Raw genomic sequence first — 21015 nt, 5'->3', positions numbered from 1 at the left:
TATATTACTGCTTGAAAACCAATATACTCTCATACTACATATAAATTCGTACCAAGTAAATAAATAAATACCGTTTATGAGTGGTGTGAAATAGTTATCCTCCCATAGAACTCGTTTTCTTTGGTGCCACCCTGATAGAAAACCCAGTAAGGTAAGGAGGTAAACCTACCTGTAATCAGTATCTTAAACCTCAGGTGAGCGATTTCTCTATGAATTTTCGATGTTTCTCACCAAAAGCGAAGGTTTGAGCCAAAAAAAAATGTTCCTAAAATGGTCGGGATTGGGGGAAGTCAATGGTGGAAAAGTGGTCAGGATGGGGCGGGTTAATACCTCTCGATAATAGGCTTGTCATATGTCAACAAAACATATCTATCTTGCTATACTGTCAGCAATTCAATGCATGAAGGGTGAAGAAGAAAAAAAGACGCATTTCTATTTCCTGCTATAAATAAAATAGTAAAAAGTGCGTTAAAAATTTGGGTCATATCTCTTTCACTTTATAGTATATTCATTGCCTAAAAGTAGCAAGGATAGTTAATGTTAACACCTTTCTGTTACGAGCTGTTACAGACGGAAAAAAAAAAAGTGAATTAATTCGTTTTATTTTATTCTGATTCTGACTTTACATACACCTCAGAAGAGTAAAACGACTCGCGAACTAGTTTTTTCTTCTTTGGACTAAAAATGCTATATTAATACACTGTGTACCCCTGGATGCCTTTTCTACATTACTCATGTTTCCTGCAAATGATTACTGATATTATGAATGCAATAGTAATGATGCCCCAAGGCTGAAGAGATCAGATACTGACTTATGTTACAGCTTGTTTTGTGTTATTAAAAAATCAGCGTGCGGGGGTCATAAGGGAAATTAATCAGTCTAATATTTGTCTCGTAGGTCCAGGTGTATGTGAAGGGTGAGGCTTCGACACCAGCAGCCTCTCCACTACAAAGGCCACACTGCCCAGGGTGATGCCCACCAGGAGAAGCAGCAGAGGTCCCTGCACATGGATAATAGACAGACTCCTGAAATTAGTTTGGCTGTGTTGTGTTCCATCCTGCCCTTGCTGTTTTATTTCTTCCTTCTGTTTCATTCGACCTTCACGTGCAGCAGCTTCCATTGTTTCCGTTTTCCATTGCTCATACAAACCAGCCTGAAAACAGACAATTGCAGTAGTGAGTCGTGGAAGAACCTATAATAGACTTCGTCAGGTCCTATTGTAATGAATGTTCTAGTTTTTATGTAAAACTTGTAGGAATCTCTTCACCAATGGTATTATAATATTGATATTTACTCTTCTGTATTCTAATGCATTGGACATACTGAATTTATGCGTAGTCACCAGTTATACCTACTGTATAGCGGTACATGACAGTGTATTATGACAATACAACATGTTAAGAATCGATTTAACAATCTCTTCTACAACTCTGATAAAGCAAAATCATTAAATATAATGCATCAATCAAGGTTGGTCACTCCTGTCTCTCATTCAAAGAAAAGTGGCTGCTCGGGCTATAACTAAGGCAACTGCTAAGAATACAGTACCGGTCCCTCGTACTCCGTGGTACCAACACCACATTTTATCGGGCTGTTTGGACTAATTTGATATACCGTAACGTGGCCTAAAACAATGTGTTCGCTGCTTCTTCCTATGTAGCATGCTTTTGAACAGTCAGGCCACACTGTCAGTAATTACTTCTTTATTTTATAATTAGGAACTTACTCTTCGTCCCCAATTTATCCTCTTTATACTTTTTGTGGAAAATGGTACGGTGCATGTGAATCGTACAAATACGATAATGAGTGCAGTATTTTGGAAAATTAAAAAAGATATCTTAGTGCAATGAAATGAGATCCTATACTTTTTAATACTGGAAAATTATCTACATAATATGCTGTATAATGCATCTGAAAAGAATGTTTGCTACTTTGTTACAGTATGAAAATATTAAAAGGCACTTTTTAAACAATGTCAATGCTGATATAGTTTCAAGTTACATTCAGTAAAATATGTAAACCACTGGTGTTTTATCGCTGAACGGAGTCTTCTTTGGAACAGATTATCTCATTTAATTCATATAGCTTTGGTTCAAACATGAACCACATCACATTACCTGTATACAAGTAAATGCTAACAATCCTCAAAATTCTTAATCTTTTGATTTAAACCATTACTTTCATGTTTCGAACTTTTGATACTTCTTCGGTACATAAGCCTATATAGGACTAATGTGATTTACAAAGCCGTCTGATATATTCCCATGTATCTCCACTGTCACTGGGGGATACAGGTATAATTTTCAATGAATAACACGTTTGGGCTACATCTGAAGTATATGTCACGTTTTCAAGGGCCTCCTGCCACGAATAGACATAACTGTTTACACACCTGCTCCTACGGGGACATGAAAAGCCACTAGAACAGTCCGTTAACACTTCTGGCATAATCAGTCATTTATTAGTTTATGCTGATAAAATGCCCGTATAAAGCATTACAAATGCCTTGCATGACAAATGCATATTTTGGTCATCAAAGAAAACTTCACCTGTTATGCCACCCAAATAAAGTCATTGTATAAGCAGATTTCACCGATTTTCGCCTATAGGATCCCTGGGAAAATACATTATAGGAAATGTTTCTTAAACAAACACAAAGAGAGAGAGGGGGGGGGGAGCTTTCCAAGAAGTAACATCTCAGAAGGTCTTACGACCTGTACCTCAGAGGTACCATGAATGAATGTTACTCAATTCGTGTGACGAAAGTATAGCAGAGATGAAGGCTCTCTCCACCCACCTCCTCCCCCTGCGGAACGGGCACGTAAAAGGAAGTACACCTAACCCAAGGGAAAAAGGATAGGCTATGAAACTGGAAGAAATATTCAATGAACCACAAAGTCAGGTCGGGCATAATCCTGAACTGCTCTGTTGACAAAGTGTCAGCTACCTGTGCTGGAAGATGATTCCAGATACAACAGATCTTATACGTGAAAAAAAAAAAAAAATGCCTAACGTATCATTTGGAATTGTCACTGGAGTAACAACCGATTCAGATGGAGTAACAAGGGTGTTATAATAAAAGTAACTTAGTCACTGGGTTGTGTTGAGAGGAAAATAACAACATACTGTAAGTAGATCAGTTATATATCCGTGTTACATCATGGTTTTCTCTTTCCATGCTGTTATATAACATAATTCTGGTATTAGAGTTTGATATCATACTTCTTCATAACACACACTCTTACCAGACCCATAAACGGAACTTGGATGCTACAGACAAGTAATGATTTTTATCGTCTGGTTTTAGCAGGCGAGGCGATAGATTTTGTGTGTGTGTGTGTGTGTGTGTGTGTGTGTGTGTGTGTGTGTGTGTGTTCTTACCTAGTTGTATGTTTACAGGAATGAGTGAAGCTCGTACTGTCAGTGTTTTGAAACATTTTTATAATACATGTTTTTAAATTTATGAATTATTTTGGCACGCTATTTCATTCGGTAGTGCAGTCCACTGATCAACTGCTCTATTTGGGAAACTGAAGTTCCTTACGTCTGTATTACCTTTTTGTACAGTTTTCTGCAGTGTCGTCTTAATGTTGCTTTCCCATAGGTTATGAACCCATTTTCTGTTATGCATTGATATAACATAATCATGTCTCCTCTTTTCCTTCTCTCCTGTAATGTTGGTAGGTTTAATTTTTCGAGTCTTTCTTCATAGCTTGGGTCCCTTAAACTTGGTGCCCATCTTGTAGCAGCCCTTTGTACCGTTTCAATCTTATTTATTTATTTTATTTATTTTTTTTTTTGAGATGTGGATTCCAAACTACTGATGCATACTCCAAAGTTGGTCTGATGAATGCTGCTATCTTTCTCAGCATGTCTTCATTTATATATGTGTATGCTACCCTTATATTAGCAAGCAGCGTGTACCTGTTCTTTACTTTTTCATTTATGTGGTCAGCCGGTGATAATCTGTTATTGATAATCATGCCTAAATGTCTTTCCCTTTCTGATGTGTGTAGGGTTGAACTTACTAACTTATAATCCCAGTCTGGTCTTTTTTCACTTTTACCAAATTTCATTACATAACATTTGTCCACACTGAATTCCATTTGCCATCTATTGCTCCATTCATGAAGCTTATTTAATTGTTCTTGTAGCTCTATGCAAGAGTCTGTGTAATTTCCCTTTGTATTTTTGCATCATCAGCAAACATGTTTAGGTAGCCTCCATTTCTAATATAGTTGTCTGTGTCACTTATATATACTAAAAACATAACTAGTGCCAGCACCGAGCCCTGTGGAACTCAGTTTGTCACTTCTGTCCATGATGAGTAATTTCCCTTTAGCACTGTTCTCATTTCCCTTTTACTGAGAAAATCTTGCATCCAGTCGTATAGTTTGCCTTGGATTCCTCCTTGATTCTGCAGTTTCCATGAAAGCTTTTGTGTGGTACTCTGTCAAATGCATTCTTGAAATCCAAATATACAGTATGCTGTCTACCCAGCCATCTCTTTTCTGTATTATTTCTGCAACTCTGTCATAGTAACTTAATAGGTTGGTAACACATGATTTTCTCTCTCGAAAACCAAATTGTCTTTCTGTTATCATGTTGTGTTTTTCCAGGTGATTTACGTAAATTCTTTGTATCAGTTTTTCTGACATCTTGCTTACGACGCTGGTAGGTGATACTGGTTGTTCGTTAAGTGGATTTCGTCTATCTCATTTCGTGAAAGGGGACACAATGCTTGCTTTCTTCCAAATATCAGGTAGCTTTCCTTGTCTTAAAGATTCTTTGAATATTAATTGTAATGGACAGCTTAGCTCTTTTGCACATTCCTGTAATACCCAAAATTAAATCTCGTCAGGGCCATAGGCTTTTCTCCTGTCTAATTCCCACATCTCTTCCTGGACCTCTTGTTTTGCTATTTGTATATTTGTTAATATGTGTGGGAATGCTTGTTTGTCTTCATCTCTCACAAATCTACTTTCTTTAGTAAAAACTGACTGGAAATTTATGTTTAGTACTTCACAAATATCTTCATCATTGATACAGATTTTTCCCTTATCCATAATGGATGATATTTTACCTTTAACTTTTTATTTGCTTCATATGTAGCTGTAACACAGTTTCGGCTGACCTGTACTTTTATTTACAATGTCTTCCTCATACTACCTTTGAGCTTCTCTCCTTATCCTTGCATAATCATTTCTTGCCTTCTTGTAGTTGCTATATGCTCTCTCACGTTTGTGTCGTCTGTATCTGATCCACAGCAAATCTCTTTTCTTTTTTGCATTTTTATAATCAGTATTAAACCAGTTCTTTATCTTTATTTTCGTATCTTTGTGCAATGAGACATAATTATGGACTCCTGTTTCGTATATTTCACATATTTTTTTATATATATAACATTTATAACCTGTCCTCTTAGCTCCTTTTCCCACTATTTATCGTTGGAGTACTTCTTTAGGTCGTGATAGTTTCCCTTTTTGTAGTTTAGCCTCTTTCTGTAATTTCCATTATCTCTAACTATATCATATGCTATCCTGAAATTGTATTCTAGTACTGTATGGTCGCTCTTGCCGAATGGCGGGTGACAGATTTTATTGTCAGTTTCATTTTCATGCCTAGTGATTATGAGATCTAATAATGAGGGGTCTTCTGGTCCTCTTTTTCTGGCGTTCTCATTTACATATTGTGTTAGAAAGCATTCCTGTATAAGATCCAAATGCTTATGATCCCAACAACTTTTATGGCTATTTGCATCTAATGTATTCCACTGTATATATATGTTAAAATTTCCCATTAGCATAATTCTGTCAGCTTTTTCTTCCATTCTGTAGAGTACGGTTTTTAAATTCTAAAATGCCTTCTCTGCCAGGTCTTCATATTCACCTCTATCCCATGTGTTAGTCTTGGGTGGCAATTATAAATTTGCCACAATTATTATACCTTTTGATGTACTAATCTCTACTGCAACTAATTCAACTATATGAGGGTATGTCTATTTCTATCTCTTTTACATGGAGTCTTTCCTCTGTGTGTATCATAACTCCTCCTCCTTTTTTTTTTTTTTTAATTTCTGTCATTTCGCCAAATATTGTATTCATCCAAATTTTAAGAGTCCTTTGATATCCCTGAGGTGAATTTTATTTCTCTTATACAAACAATATGATGCTCATTTTCTATGATACAGTCTTTTATCTCTAATAATTTGGGTACCATTCCAACTACATTTGAGTATATTAACTTAGGCATTTTGTTCACATATTTGACAATGGCTGAGTCTACTATCTTGCTTTTATTTCGTCCCTGCTGTTTATGTGCCATTTTTTTACATGCTATCCTACTACTTTATGAAACAAATACTTCTCTCTTCATCTGATCTTGCGTCATTTTTTTTTTTTTTTTTGCTTCTTCCCTGTTTTCCTTTAGTAATCCCCATTTCGCTTGAGTCAGGCACCTTTTACTCCACACTTCTTTGTCTTACTCTGATTCATTAATTTTGTTAGCATTTTTTGATAACTCTTCTACAGTGTTCACACTTTAAGGGGCTTTGACCTGTTTATCTAATATTTCCCTAATCTCCATAAATTCCTCTGCATCTTTCTCACAGATTACGTCTGATACTACTTTCCATATGTTCACTGTATTTACCATCTCTTTGTTATCTCTGGTGATTCTTATTTCTTCTTCATCTCTACCAGTGATGACTATAGATCTGTTAATCCCAGCTGTTTCCTTTATTAGCCTTGGGTTCTTCATTATGATGTCTTTTACCTCTCATCTCATGGCTTTTGCATCAGCCTTGTTTTTTAGATCTTGACTTGTTTTGGCTACTTTTGCCCATTTATTTTATACTTCCTCTGTGTAGTTTATCATAATTTAATTTGCCTGAGTTATCTTATCAATGTCTCTACTTTGCTCTGTGAGATTACCTGCTTGTCTAATTATTATCCAAAACTCTTTCATGGGTGACTATTGTATTTCCCATTTCGTTCATTTTCTTCCTCAGAATGTCTACCTCAGCTTGTAGGTCAATTATTGGTGCATCTTTTCTGTTAAATTCCTTTACCAGTTCCTCATTTTTTCCCCTTTTGTTGGCACAGTTCCTTCCTTTTTTCGTCCAATTCCAGTTTGAAAGTTTCTTCCAACTTGTTCACTTTCTCAGCTAATTTATTAAATGTAACCAGTTCCACCAGGTTTGTGTAGTCATCATTTTGTTTTTTACTGTTTCCCTTCCTCTTACCTACAGTAGTTGTACTTCTTGAAAGTAGGCCAACTTATAGAAATATACTTTCTACTTACAGTTTAACATCTCCTTTCCGTCAGTGTTGGAATTTACCGTGGTCTCATCTGTTTACCCGACGCAGCTCCTGTTGTCTGCTAACGGCGGCAAACTCCTCAGGGCTCTGACTACTTGATATACTTCCATTGGATATACATGAAGTGTGTGTGTGTGTGTGTGTGTGTGTGTGTTCCCAAGTTATCTAAAAGTTGTGGAAGAACATTCACCAAACCATAATTAACCAACAATTGCGTGGATGGACATAAGTGATTAGCTTTTGATTAGAATTTGATCAAAGGTGACTGAATATCAGCCGTCATACATCAAACTGCATTTTGGACAATATTTCAGCAATAGATAGAGATGGGGAACCCCAGGAAGGGTCCTATGATCTTTGGTACAGCGACATGATAGATGAATGGTAGTAAGTTAACCCCTACCACGGGGATGTTTTTGCGCTCCTTGCGCGTCCTGCGAGGATATTCACGCTCCGACTGACTTTTTAATAATATTTGCCAAAAATCAGTTATTAGTCCTAGAATATCAAAATTACATATGCATATGGCTTTCCCCTGGGATGTTTGTTGAGCCTTCGTCGTCAACCGTAGGAGTTGTGGAGACTTCTGAAGTTGGGTAACGAAGTCTCCACTTTACACTTCCCGATACCTCGTAATATGGTTACCACTGCCTGATATTATAACAACAAACACTATTCTATGAATTTCAGGTAGTTTGGAATCCATATTCCCAAAAAAAAACACTGTGAAAGCAATGTAAATTATGAGCGCATACGAGCTTTCCTGCTGTGCTGGTTCCCCGATGGTATTGAGGCGGAGCTGTCATTTATTACTTATAAACACACTCACACTTTATATTCCTAGTACTTTATTATACTTATTTATATATACAATATTCATCTATAAGTTTCTTTCAGTACTAATAGTTTATTTTCACTCCAGGCATTCACTTTCTCATTCTGTATTCACTTTCACTTTCATTATTCCCAGTATTCATACACACTAGAGTGAAACTTTCACTTTCATTACTCCTAGTATATATACTCGTATTCTTTTATTATTACATATTTACATTTCTATTTATTCTATCTATCTCCGTCTATAGCCCGACGCCCTAATCCCGCAAAGGGTGGCCGCAGACAAAACGCCTCCAAGTCGCTCTGTCATCCACCATTTGGCTACCCTCCCCCCAACTCACTCCCTCTCCCTCATATACCTTTCAACTCCATCCCTCCACCTCATCCTCGGTCTACCCCTCCTCTCCCTCCCTCCACCTCACCTACATACACCCTCTTAGTCAGTCTTTCATTCTCCATTCTCTCCACATGTCCAAACCACCTCAGTGTATTTCTCCTAATCTTCTCAACCACATCCACATCCACCCCACAACGTTCCTTCACTTCTTCATTCGTCAACCTGTCCCTCCATGTCACTCCACATGCTCCTCTCAAGTAACTCATTTCCACTGTTCTCACTTCATGCAGTGACTTCTTAACTTCCATACTCACCTCCTTATTTCTCATCACTGCTTTCAGTGAACCAACAACCTTCCTTCCCTGCTGTACCCTTTCACGCACTTCATCCCCCAAAGTTCCATCCTTACTGATCACACTACCCAAGTACTTGAATGCACTCACATTCTCCATATCCTAACCATCCAACCTCACTGTAGTGTACATTCTGTGACTTCATTCCTCTCAAACACCATAACTTCACTCTTATTTACATTAACTTTCAACTTCTTCCTCCTACACACTGTCCCAAATTCATTCACCAAACCTTGCAACTCCCATTCATCTTCACTCAACAATACTGTATCATTATAGGACTACATAATAGATAGATAGATAAATAGATAGATAGAGAGACAGATAGAAGCAGGAAGTCAAATGATGAGAAGGTGTTGTGTTTGCGAGAAGCGAGCAGCGCTAAACGCTTACACGGGGGAAAGCTGACGACAGCGGCCAGTAAGGAGATGATTCATAGCTGTCAGCAGTCCTCTCGTGAGAAGGTTCTGTTGCCATGAGGAAGGTGCGGGACACACACACCCTACTACACGAGATTTTAGGAAAGAGAGTTTAGAAGGAGACAAGCGACCCTATAGAGAGGTCGAGACGGAGATTAGCTTGAGAACAGAGAGAGAGAGAGATAGCGAGACAGGGAGGTAGCTACCCAGGACTTATACTATTATACCTGTTTAATATTTCCAAGACAAATAAAGATAGTCCCATACTATTCTTTACCTCTCCCGTCACTACATGACATCTGGTGGGGAAACTACTACAAGATATAAAAGCCGCTCGACCACAAGTCTAAAATATACTTCTCTACAATTAACTACAAAGTCTTTATGACATTTGGTGGCCCATACAGAGTAATTAACATAAAGGCAAACAAAGTTTTAATTAAGCCACTTTCAAGTGGCGAGGAAAAACATGTTCATATTGACCATTTAAAACGAGTTTCAAGGGAATTATCACATAATTATTCAGCCTCGGATACAACCGAACAGGTGAACGTACCTCAAGAAACCAAGCAAGAACACAACAATGATTACAAAAAGAAATTAAGGTCATATACCAAACAATCGAACATAGGTGCAACTATTCCACTGAAATCTACAGTACATCATTTACGGGAATTAAATATCGATTTAAACTCCTTCTATAAATGAAATAACAGCCAACCGTAACGCACATCATCACTATCATCAACCGCAGCTTTATAGGAAATTAATAGATTTTTTTTTTTTCGGTAGGTTACGATGAAGGGACTTATGCTATGGATTCTCCTATACATAGTAAGGGTATATGCGCACCTAGACCCCAAGCATATAGTACGACAAGGATGCCTCATAGCTCCAACGGCCACGACTACAATCGTCAAGGATGTCATGAGTACTGAAATAAGTCTAGATTACTTGTATGACTTACCTACTTATATAGAAAGACTTGCGACGCCGATGCGAACTCTGGACTTCAAGATAGGGAATTATGTTTCACAATCACATATCACCAAGGAGGTGGATGAAATGGTGAAGTTAGCGAAATGGAAACTAGAACAGGCGAAGTCAACTATGCTCGTCATGATCCAAGATCTCCCATCTTATGGAACAGAGGTGCTGAGCGACAGGAACAACATCACACGTACTCGCCAAAAGCGCGGTTTGTTCGATCTGGGCGGCGCAATTCTTGGGAACATCTTTGGATTGGCTACAGAGGATGACCTTAAAGAAATAAACAAAAAATTTAATAAGATAGCTCAGGTACTAACATACCAAGATAAATTCATCACAGGACAGAACTCAGCAATGAAAACAATTGTGAAAAATCTGAAACAAGCAGAAAACGTAGCTCTCGAGAGTATAGATAAAATAAATAACTTGGAGGGTAACGTTACCCTTTTCCAGCACTTCTCCATCATCACAGAACATATTGACACGATTCTACTACAATTAGAGAACACTAGAGATCATTTCAGGGCACTTATGCAAGGAATTTCGAATGCTGGTGATGGCAAGATCACAAATGACTTACTCCCAGTTCATGAGCTACGTCAGATAGTTAGTCAAGGCATACATAAACATAAATTGAAGCCATTGTTCCGCAGTAGGGAATTTATGCAATATTACCCGTACTTGGAAGCAACACTAACACCAACATCAGTGATAGTTCATGTACCATTCATCACGGAAGACCTGTTCACAGTATACCAAATACACCCCTTCCCCTATAGAAACAACAACACTTTAGTCATCATCAACATCAACACAGACACCGAACTCATCATGGTCTCCAAGAGACGAGACACTGTCACTTTCGCAAGTGAGTCAACGATTGAGCGAAAGTGCCGCACATCCTTACATGCTGTTCATCTTTGTCCTGCGTACATTTTCACGTTTCAGCCTACTGATACGGTCCCTTGTGAAATGGCTATCATCAGCAATAACAATATTCATCATCATTGCAACTTCACTTTTGCTCCAGATAAACTTGTACACCATCAACGCATTGGACACTCGCAGTTTTTATTTCCCTCATAACACATCAGTTTACATAGTCTGTCCAGATATACCACCATCTCATACATCAGCCTCAGGATTATACATAGCACCAGACTACTGTGCGGTATTTACACCATCCATGTCTACTTTTTCCACCATCAATCACTACGCCATCCTCAACCATACACACAAACATTTCCACCCACTGCCTGATATGGACTTAAACATGAGCACAAGTATTAAGCTGACTTCACCTAAGTTTGAAACTATGCAGCTGATCAATGAAACAATGAAGCCCTGGGAAGATTTGAGTTTGAGTATGTTCAACCCATATTATGTGTATAGCCAAGCACCTTCTGTCTTCATAATTATCTGCATTGTGGTTGCAGTATTGCTGTTGGCCATGCACAGAATGCATGCAAGAATTGCTAATTTGGAGTCATTGTTTAGTGGGGGGAGAGTTAACATCACAGTTAACCACCCTGAATGAAGTGTATATATTTTGTATATAGTATTAATTATATATATATATATAAAAAAAAAAAAAAAAAAAAAAAAAAATAATAATAATAATAATAATAATAATAATACCACAAAGAAGAATGACCCATATATGACAAACCAGTACCATTATCTTTGAATGAAATATTAATAACTCTTACAATAATCTTAATTTTAAACTATTTTTATTCTTGCATGTATGCATTTCACTATAATAACCCAAGTACATACTGTATTACAGTTAAATAATTTACTTTAATGCATTTATTCCAATATGTATTCAACTTATTTAAAATGTAATATTACTGAATAATCACTATTTACTATGCATAATATATGTATACAATATTCATACAATTATGTTACTTTACAATATTATGTATTTCACTTAATTAGCTTATAAGTTCATTATAATGTGTATGTAGTATGTATTAATATATTATAACTATTAAATGTCGATGGTACGTCATTTTCGCGCGGCCGAGCAAATATAGGACTACATAATAGATAGATAGATAAATAGATAGATAGAGAGACAGATAGAAGCAGGAAGTCAAATGATGAGAAGGTGTTGTGTTTGCGAAGCGAGCAGCGCTAAACGCTTACACGGGGGAAAGCTGACGACAGCGGCCAGTAAGGAGATGATTCATAGCTGTCAGCAGTCCTCTCGTGAGAAGGTTCTGTTGCCATGAGGAAGGTGCGGGACACACACACCCTACTACACGAGATTTTAGGAAAGAGAGTTTAGAAGGAGACAAGCGACCCTATAGAGAGGTCGAGACGGAGATTAGCTTGAGAACAGAGAGAGAGAGAGATAGCGAGACAGGGAGGTAGCTACCCAGGACTTATACTATTATACCTGTTTAATATTTCCAAGACAAATAAAGATAGTCCCATACTATTCTTTACCTCTCCCGTCACTACATGACATCTGGTGGGGAAACTACTACAAGATATAAAAGCCGCTCGACCACAAGTCTAAAATATACTTCTCTACAATTAACTACAAAGTCTTTATGACATCATCAGCAAACAGCAACACCGGAATCTTCCAAATCTCACCCTCATTCATTAGAGCCAACCCCACATCCACTACCCTACCTTGCACCTTTACAACCCCATCCATGTATATATTAAACAGCCATGGAGACATAACAGCCCTGTTTCAGTCCCACATTAAGATCAAAGAACTCACTCAGCTTACCATCCACTCGCACCGTAGCCCTAGTTCCTTCGTACATACTCTTCACAGCATTCAACAATTTCCCCTCCACTCCATATATTCTTAATACCTTCCACATACCTTGCTTATCTATTCTGTCAAAAGCTTTCTCCAAGTCCATGAAGGCAGCATACACTTTCTTTCCCTTCTCTAGATACTTCTCCACTAAACATCTTAGAACAAATATCTGATATACACACCCTTTTCCCTTCCTAAATACCCCTTGTTATTCTCCAACTAGCTCCTCTGTCATATATTTTACCAGTCACACTAAAAAGGCAAATACCCCTATGGTTACCACATACTTCTCTCTCCCCTTTTCCTTTGTATAAAGGAACAAATATACCTGATTTCCAGTCCTCTGGAACCCTTCCCTCTTCCCAAGCCAATCTACACAACTTCCATATCCACTCCACAACAATCTCACCCCCATACCTAAGCATATCTCCACACACTCCATCAATTCCTGGGACCTTTCCCAACTTGATCTTCATTGCTTCCACTACTTCCGCCCTACTGATCTCTTCCTTCCTCCTCTCATGTCTTCTCCCAGCCATTCCCCAACCGCTTACGCTTGCACTGCTGTCACTCTCTACATTCAACAAATCCTCAAAGTGCTCCTTCCATCTCCTCAATTTCTCTCTCTTCTCCATCAACAATCTATTATTCCTATCTTTCACTCCCCTACTATTTCGCCTTTCACCCTGCCTTACTTTCTTTACCTCCTTCCAAAACAATTTCTTACTCTCCCTCCATTTCACACACAGATTCCTCCAAAACTCATCATCCACTTTCTTCTTACTCTCCTTCACCAGTCTCTTCACCGCCCTTCTCCTGCTCACATAAACTTCTCTCTTCTTTCTTCTTCCACTATGGTCTTATACTCTGCCATTTTCTCACTATCTTGCACATTCTTCACTCTTCTCACAGGAGCTGTTTCCTCCTGTCTTCCCCTTCATCTCCTCAACCATTTCCTTTGCAGCTTTACCTTGGCCATCATTAAGTGATGGTCCAAGACTCCATTCCCCCACCCTCTCCACACTCTTGCATCCAACACTTGTCTTCTCATTCGCTCATCCACACACATGTAGTCTATCATTGCCTTTCGTTCATCAAGTTCACCATCCATCCTCCTCATTACTCTCCATGTATACCTGTGGATAATCTTTCTGCCGAAAGTAGGTTTTGGCTATTGCCAACCCCTTACCAGCACAGATGTCCACCAAAGCACTCTCATTCCCATCTATTTCAGCTGGCACACCCCACTGACCAACCACTACATCCACTCGTACTTTCCCAACTTTGCCATTCATGTCTCCAATCAAAAGCACTCTCTCACTCCTCTCAGATTTGTCCACACATGCTTTTACTCTCGCCCAAAACTCATCTTTCACTCTTGCGACTCGGTCCTTTGTCGGAGCATACACACATACAATCGCCCACGCTTGTATACCTACTTTCATCCTCACCCATACAATCCTTGCACCCACTGTTCCATACTCTCTTATATTCTCCCTCCACTTCTTGCTTATCATCAGACATACTCCCTCTCTTGCCCTCTCATTCTCATTAACTCCCGCACATATACCTAAACCATATTCCCATTCTCTCACCCTTTCACCTTTCCATTTACTTTCAGTCTATCTATCTATCTATCTATTGCCAGACGCCTCAATCCCGTTTGGGGTGGCCACAAACAAATCGCCTCCAAGTCGCCCTGTCCCCCGCCATTTCACTGCCCTGCTCCCAACTCACCCCCCCTCTCTCATATACCTCTCCACCCCATCCCTCCATCTCATCCTCGGCCTCCCCCTCCCTCTTCCCCCCTCCACCTCACTCACATACACTCTCTTCGTCAGTCTTTCACCCTCCATCCTCTCCACATGGCCAAACCACCTCAGTGTGTTCCTCATAACGCTTCCTATCACATCCACATCCACACCACAACGCTCCTTTATATCCTCATTCGTCAGCCTGTCTCTCCACGTGACTCCACAGGCTCCTCTTAAATAACTCATTTCCACTGCTCTCACTCTTGACTTGTGTCCTTCCAACAATGTCCAAGCTTCACTTCCGTACGTTAGAGTTGGTATCACAATACTGTCATGTAGTAACTTTTTCACTTCCATGCTCACTTCCCTGTTTCTTATCACTGCTTTCAAAGAACCAGCAACCTTTCTTCCCTGCTGTACCCTTTCAAGCACTTCACTCTCCAAACCTCCATCCTTACTCATCACACTACCCAAGTACTTAAACGTACTCACATTTTCCAATTCTTCACCACCCAACCTCGCTGTACATTCAACTAACTTCGCCTCTCTCAAAGACCATCACTTTACTCTTCCCTACATTCACCTTTAGATTCCGTTTCTTACACACTCTCTCAAACTCATCCACCACGCCTTGCAGCTCCCCTTCGTCTTCACTCAACAACACAGTATCATCTGCAAACAACAGTACAGGGAGTTTCCAAACACTATCCTCTCTCACCAGGGTCGCTCCAACATCCACTACCCTACCTTGTACTTCTTTTATTATCCCATCCATGTACAGATTGAACAACCATGGAGACATGACACATCCCTGTATCAACCCAACTTTCAAAGAGAAAAATTCACTTAGTTCACCATCCACACGCACTGCAGCCTTCGCACCATCGTACATACAGTACTCTTCACAGCAGTCAATCCACATATATCCACTCTTGCATCCTCAGGCACCTGAACAATCTCTCTCTTTCACTTCATCATTCACTCCTCTCACATTCCAAGTTCCCACCCTCAGAATGTCCTTTGTCCGTTCCTTAGTCGTCGACATATGGTCTGTCCTGGTCCGAGGCACTTTATTCGCTTGTTTAGTTAGTTCTTTTTACGGGGTGGGGCACTGACCCACCACCAACCCATTTAGTTGCCTCATACGACAAGCAGGGATACGGGGGGAGTATTTTTGAAACCCCACTACCCCCAGGGGGGTCACTTGTAGTAACTTATGAAACTATTTTCCACTGTTCAGTTACATTTACATTCATTGCTTTCACTTGCTGTTTACACATTATATACACATTATTTACAGTTCCACTTGCACTGTTTTAGAGTCACCAGAAAGATCGTAGTCACTGTCCATCATTATCAATGATAAATTAGCCAGTTCACGTTCCACAGCAGTCACTTAGCCCTTTGCCCATTTCCACATGAGGTTTAGTAGGGGTAGAGGTCACAGGGCCCTTTGCATGGGGCTAAAAAGTGGCGGAATTGGACAGGCGTGAATCTGACATGGTTTCACCTTGAAAGACGACAGTGAACTGAATGCTGTGGCCTAGGGGCAGTGAAGGGCTGCCAGTGTCAGCGTGGTGACAGCTGCTAATATACGGTATATGCTATGAATTGATTGGCAGGAAATCTAGACTAAACATAATAAATTAGGTATTGAATGTAAATATCACTTAGGCTTCTCCCTTCCTTTCTTGTATATATTTTTATTATGAGAACAGGTCATACGGCATATTTCAAGGGGAAATAAACAGGGAAAATTAGCGAACGAGTACACGTGAGATGTTGCCAGGTGATAATTAGCCCATTCTAGATGTATGGCAGTATCAATTACCTTTTCTCTTTCTTTATATTATTTTTTATAAGACTAGGGCAAAGGGCACATTTCAATGGATAAAATGAGCGGAAAAATCCATCCACCATTTGTGTAGCGCAGCACAGCTGGTCAGGTGGGAAGAGAGGGTAATGGAGGGGAGGTAAGGAAGGGGGGAGTCAAGGACAGGAAAAAATGACTAAATTGTGAACAGTGGATGGGAGTACAGGTGACATTAGCAGAACTGAGTATAGCTGGACACTGGTAGTACTGATAGATGATACAAGCCTCCACTTGAAAGCCTGGGCAAATTCAAAATAACACAAAATCACAAAAGTGACACCTCGTGGTATGATCCCTTGCTCCTGAGCATCAGGAAAGTGACGCCCCACGGTTAAGGGGTTAAGAACCTTCCCCACAAAATCCCATCTGCAGCAACTCAGTGTTTTGGGGGGTTAAGTGTTGCTGCAGAGTATGTAACCCATCTTTCATGACATTCTTTAGAAGCTGCAGCAAAATTCTGTTATCATTTGTGTGAAGATAACCTGCCATGCCTCGTCCTGTAATAGCTGCTCCACAGTGGAACTGTTGAGGTGTTTGAGCAAATTGGGAGAAACTTCAACCGCCCATGTCTGAGTTTCATCTGTGTTTGCCTTCAGGAGACTATGGTCGGAAACAAGACTGTTCCTGCTCTAAGAGGATATACAGTTCTCCACTCACGAGCTGTTATGGACTGTGGTACTCGAGGTGGCTGTCCTCTGCTTTGCTGTAGCCTACTGCCTGTCTTGCCTTCAGGCTGTGGCTGTTCGATTACACCTGGGGAGTTTCATATTCTGTTTTCTTTATCTATCCCCCCCCCTTTCATGCCCTTCTGTACCATGACTACTTTATTCGTCAGCTTCCTAAACCATTTGTTCTTCTAGGCGACGTAAATCTCTGCCATGCTTCGTGGGGTGAAACTACAGTATATGTAACACCTTTGGTGATCTCTTGGCATCTATTGTTGAGACTTTGGATCTGGTTTCTCTGACCACGGGAGAGCTGACACATTTCATGTACTAACTGGCTTTCTGCTATTTATCTTACATTGGTCTGCCGTGATTCTTCGCTGAACATTTTACATGAGATTTTGTCTCACTTGAATGGTACTGATCATCACCTTTTTGTGGTTAAACCATGCAACTCTGTGCTGGTGAAGGTGTCCCTCCCTGGTGTTTGGGTTCGGCTGACTGGGGAGAGTTTGCAGAACCCTATAGTCTTGCCTGAAGTGTTACCAACCTCAAAGGGCTGATGATGCAGAACAGTATTTCACAACGACTGTATATCAGACTGGCCTTTATTCTATTCCACGAACGTCTGGAAAGATTTGCAGGTGATCTGTGCCTTGGTGGGATAAGGAGTGTGCTTTAGGTAGGTGTGTCCATATAGCTGCTTGTAGGAACCTTAGGAAAAAAAAAATGTCTTCTGTTAAACTCAGCTTAAGAAAGCTTGTACCCGGTATCTGTGGGTTCTTAGGAACTTCTGTCAAACCTTGTGGAGAACCTATGTCTTCTCAATCACCTTATCCACTCCTTTTACCATTGATCAGGAAGAAGGTGATGAAAATAACGGGTAAGTAATCACCTTCTCCTCCCTTTGTGCTTAAAATTCAGAGATCTGCTTTATCCATGTCCTCTGAAGTAGCTTCAGCCCTGGTAGCGCATTTTTACAATGCTTTTTGTTCAGATCCCTCCAAACCATTCAGCTTATTCCGGCGTCAACAGGAAATGTTAGGTATTTTATTTCTGTATACTAAATTGGATCCTTATGTTTTCTTTGTCGTCTGTGAACTCAAGGCTGCCCTCCAGCAGTGTAATGACTCTGCTCCTGGACTTAATGACATTCCCTATGCTATGATTTACCATTTGCTGTACGATTCTCTAGTTTTATTAGTAATTTACAATATGATAAGTATCCACTAATTGGGGGATGAGTATTGTTCTTCTATTTCCTAAGCCACTTAAAAACTATTTTAATGAGTCTAACTATCGTCCCATTTGTTTGAGATCTTGTGTATACTTACTGCTTGAGAAGATGGTTAGTGGCAGACTAGTTTAGTAACTAAAGAAGATGTTTCTTTTCTCTGTGACAAAGAGGGTTTCATTGGATGAGATGTACAGTCGCCAAACTTTCCACCTGGGCCACCTAGCCGCGAGAGGTGGCTAACGGGTGCTGGCAACAATGAATCTCTTTGTGAATGTGTACATGCTCGGCGAAAGTTTGAATCATCAACTCTCTTCGTCTGTAACGAACCTCCTTCAGAGTTCATCCCATAGATGGCCGAGTACGGAGTTGGGTGGGGAGAAAAATGTCTCAGAAGTAAAGCAGCTCTCCCATCGGCTCAGCCACTTGCATGAAACTGGTCGCATGGAAAATTGTTATGTGCCACAGGTCGCGCTGACCAAGGCCAAATAAATATAACTGGTTGCACGGAAAATTGTTATGTGCAACAGGTTGAGCTGACCATGACTATATTAAATTTATATTAAGGTAATGTTTATACTATTATGAAATAAATGTATACTACTATATATAATCTCAGGGGTGGATACATCACGTCGGCTGGCTCATGACTAGCTGACTCGAGGCAGTAGGCTATTCTGCCTCAACGAACGAGTTTCAACCTCTGACATATACAGTTCCTGTCTCTCCTACTTAGTTTAAAGTAATATAATCCCAGTGAGTAATCCTGTAAAGATAAATGACCTAACTTATCTAATCATGTCTCGGATCAAGAATGATATTTCAATAGGTTCAATCAAGACTGGCCCAAGACTAGCGAAATGCAAAATGAACAGACACTGGCATCTGTTTTTCTACCGTAAGGGCCAGTCTCACGATGGTTCTTCTCCCTAGTATTCAGTAGACAATTTTTAGCCATGGGTTTATCATGTAATAGTGAAAAAGAACACATTTATTAATATGTGATATATGTAAAGATGCGGTCTTTTAGATTATTTTACTTATTGTTTTCAGTACTCACATTATCAAATAATTTCAAGAAGTTCCTTTGAAATTTTATCGGTTAAAAATTGTTGACTGAATATTGGGATGAACTCTGAGGTTCATTCACTGAGCCCTATAATATGGAGAGGCTTTCTCATGGGTAACACAGCATAATTTATGTAGCCACCGTCAGGGCGGCGCTAGTGTAGCAGCAGCCATGTTACACCATGCCTGATACCTGCGTTTTTGTATTGAGCTGCTCTGTGGGTTTTTGAAAGCAGCCAATGATTCCGGAAAATATAGTGCCATGGTCCACTGTGCAGCTTACGGATACAGAAATGGGCACAGGAATTCATCGAAGAGAGATGGCATTACATTTCACAAGCAAGAAATCTATCTTGTTGCTAATTACTGCCCCCTAGGGTGGGGCGGGAAGATTCTTCCTCAGTATCCCTGTTTTATACTCACTAGCTAAATGTACCCGATATGATTCTTTGAACTAGGCAGAAAAATAATCATAATCCATATATGTTTTTGTATTATATGCGACGAGTGTATCTTTATTAATGACCACTGCTTAGTGGAAATATAGTTTTTGAATTTGAATTTGAGTGCTCGTGTTCCACTATAGTGGCCAAACTCACACGTTCGCTGCGGAGATAGCCTTTCCATTCTATAGAGTTCATTGGGTTCGCTACGGAACACGAGAGTTGATGATTCGAACTTTCGTCAGGCATGTACACACAAACAAACAGATACACTGTTGCCAGCACCCGTTACCCACCTCTCACGGCTAGGTTGCCCAGGTGGAAAGTTTGGTGACTGCACATTGGACTACCTCATCAGATCTGAGTCAGCAGTCTTTGAGGCTTTTGCATCTGGGCAACATCTTGTAGCTTTGTTCCTTGACCTTGAAAAGCATATGATACAGCATGGCACCATGGCATTTTGAATTAACTTCACAGTTTGGCACTGCATGGTCACCTGCCATTTTCCCTTAGTGACTTCTAGTTGAACCGCAGGTTTCAGGTCTGTGTGCTCTCCTCACTCTGTCCTACGAGTTCAAGTGGAAAGTGTCCCACAGAGGAGTGTGCTAAGTGTTCTTTTACATGCTGTTGCCATCAATGGCATACTTGATTCCCTGCCACAGAGGGTGTCTCCTTCCTTTTATGTGGATGACCTACTGATATGGTTTTCTGCTTCCAAGACGTGTGCTACTGAAAGGAGGATGCAGCTGGTGCTGGAAAGGGTCGCCAGCTGGGCAGACTGGGGAGCTTTCCATTTTTCTTCAAGCATGAGTGTAGCAATCCACTTTTATAGATTAAAGTGGCTTGCACCTGCTACAGTGCATGGAGAAGACTAAGTTTCTTGGCTTAACGTTTGACTGTCAGGTTACTTGAGTGTTACATTTGAAACTTCTCT

The 21015-nt window shown here is 39.9% G+C and overlaps 1 protein-coding gene across 1 annotated transcript in view; it reads right to left on the bottom strand.

Annotated features, from left to right (window-relative positions):
- Nucleotides 1–875: 875 nt before the first annotated feature.
- LOC145395703 (ionotropic receptor 93a-like) overlaps nt 876–21015 on the bottom strand; it is a 97989-nt gene continuing 77849 nt past the window's right edge. The window contains exon 12 of the mRNA XM_080269244.1: nt 876–1154. Coding sequence (XP_080125370.1) covers nt 876–1154 — 279 coding nt within the window. The remainder of the gene's footprint in view (nt 1155–21015) is intronic.

This window comes from Coenobita brevimanus, chromosome 33 (genome assembly GCF_032717465.1).
Source record: "Coenobita brevimanus isolate Jiangsu-jjx chromosome 33, ASM3271746v2, whole genome shotgun sequence".
In the NCBI taxonomy this organism is placed as follows: Eukaryota; Metazoa; Arthropoda; class Malacostraca; order Decapoda; family Coenobitidae; genus Coenobita; species Coenobita brevimanus.
Note: the sequence above shows the minus strand (reverse complement) of the source record. Positions and strands in the feature narration are given on the sequence as shown.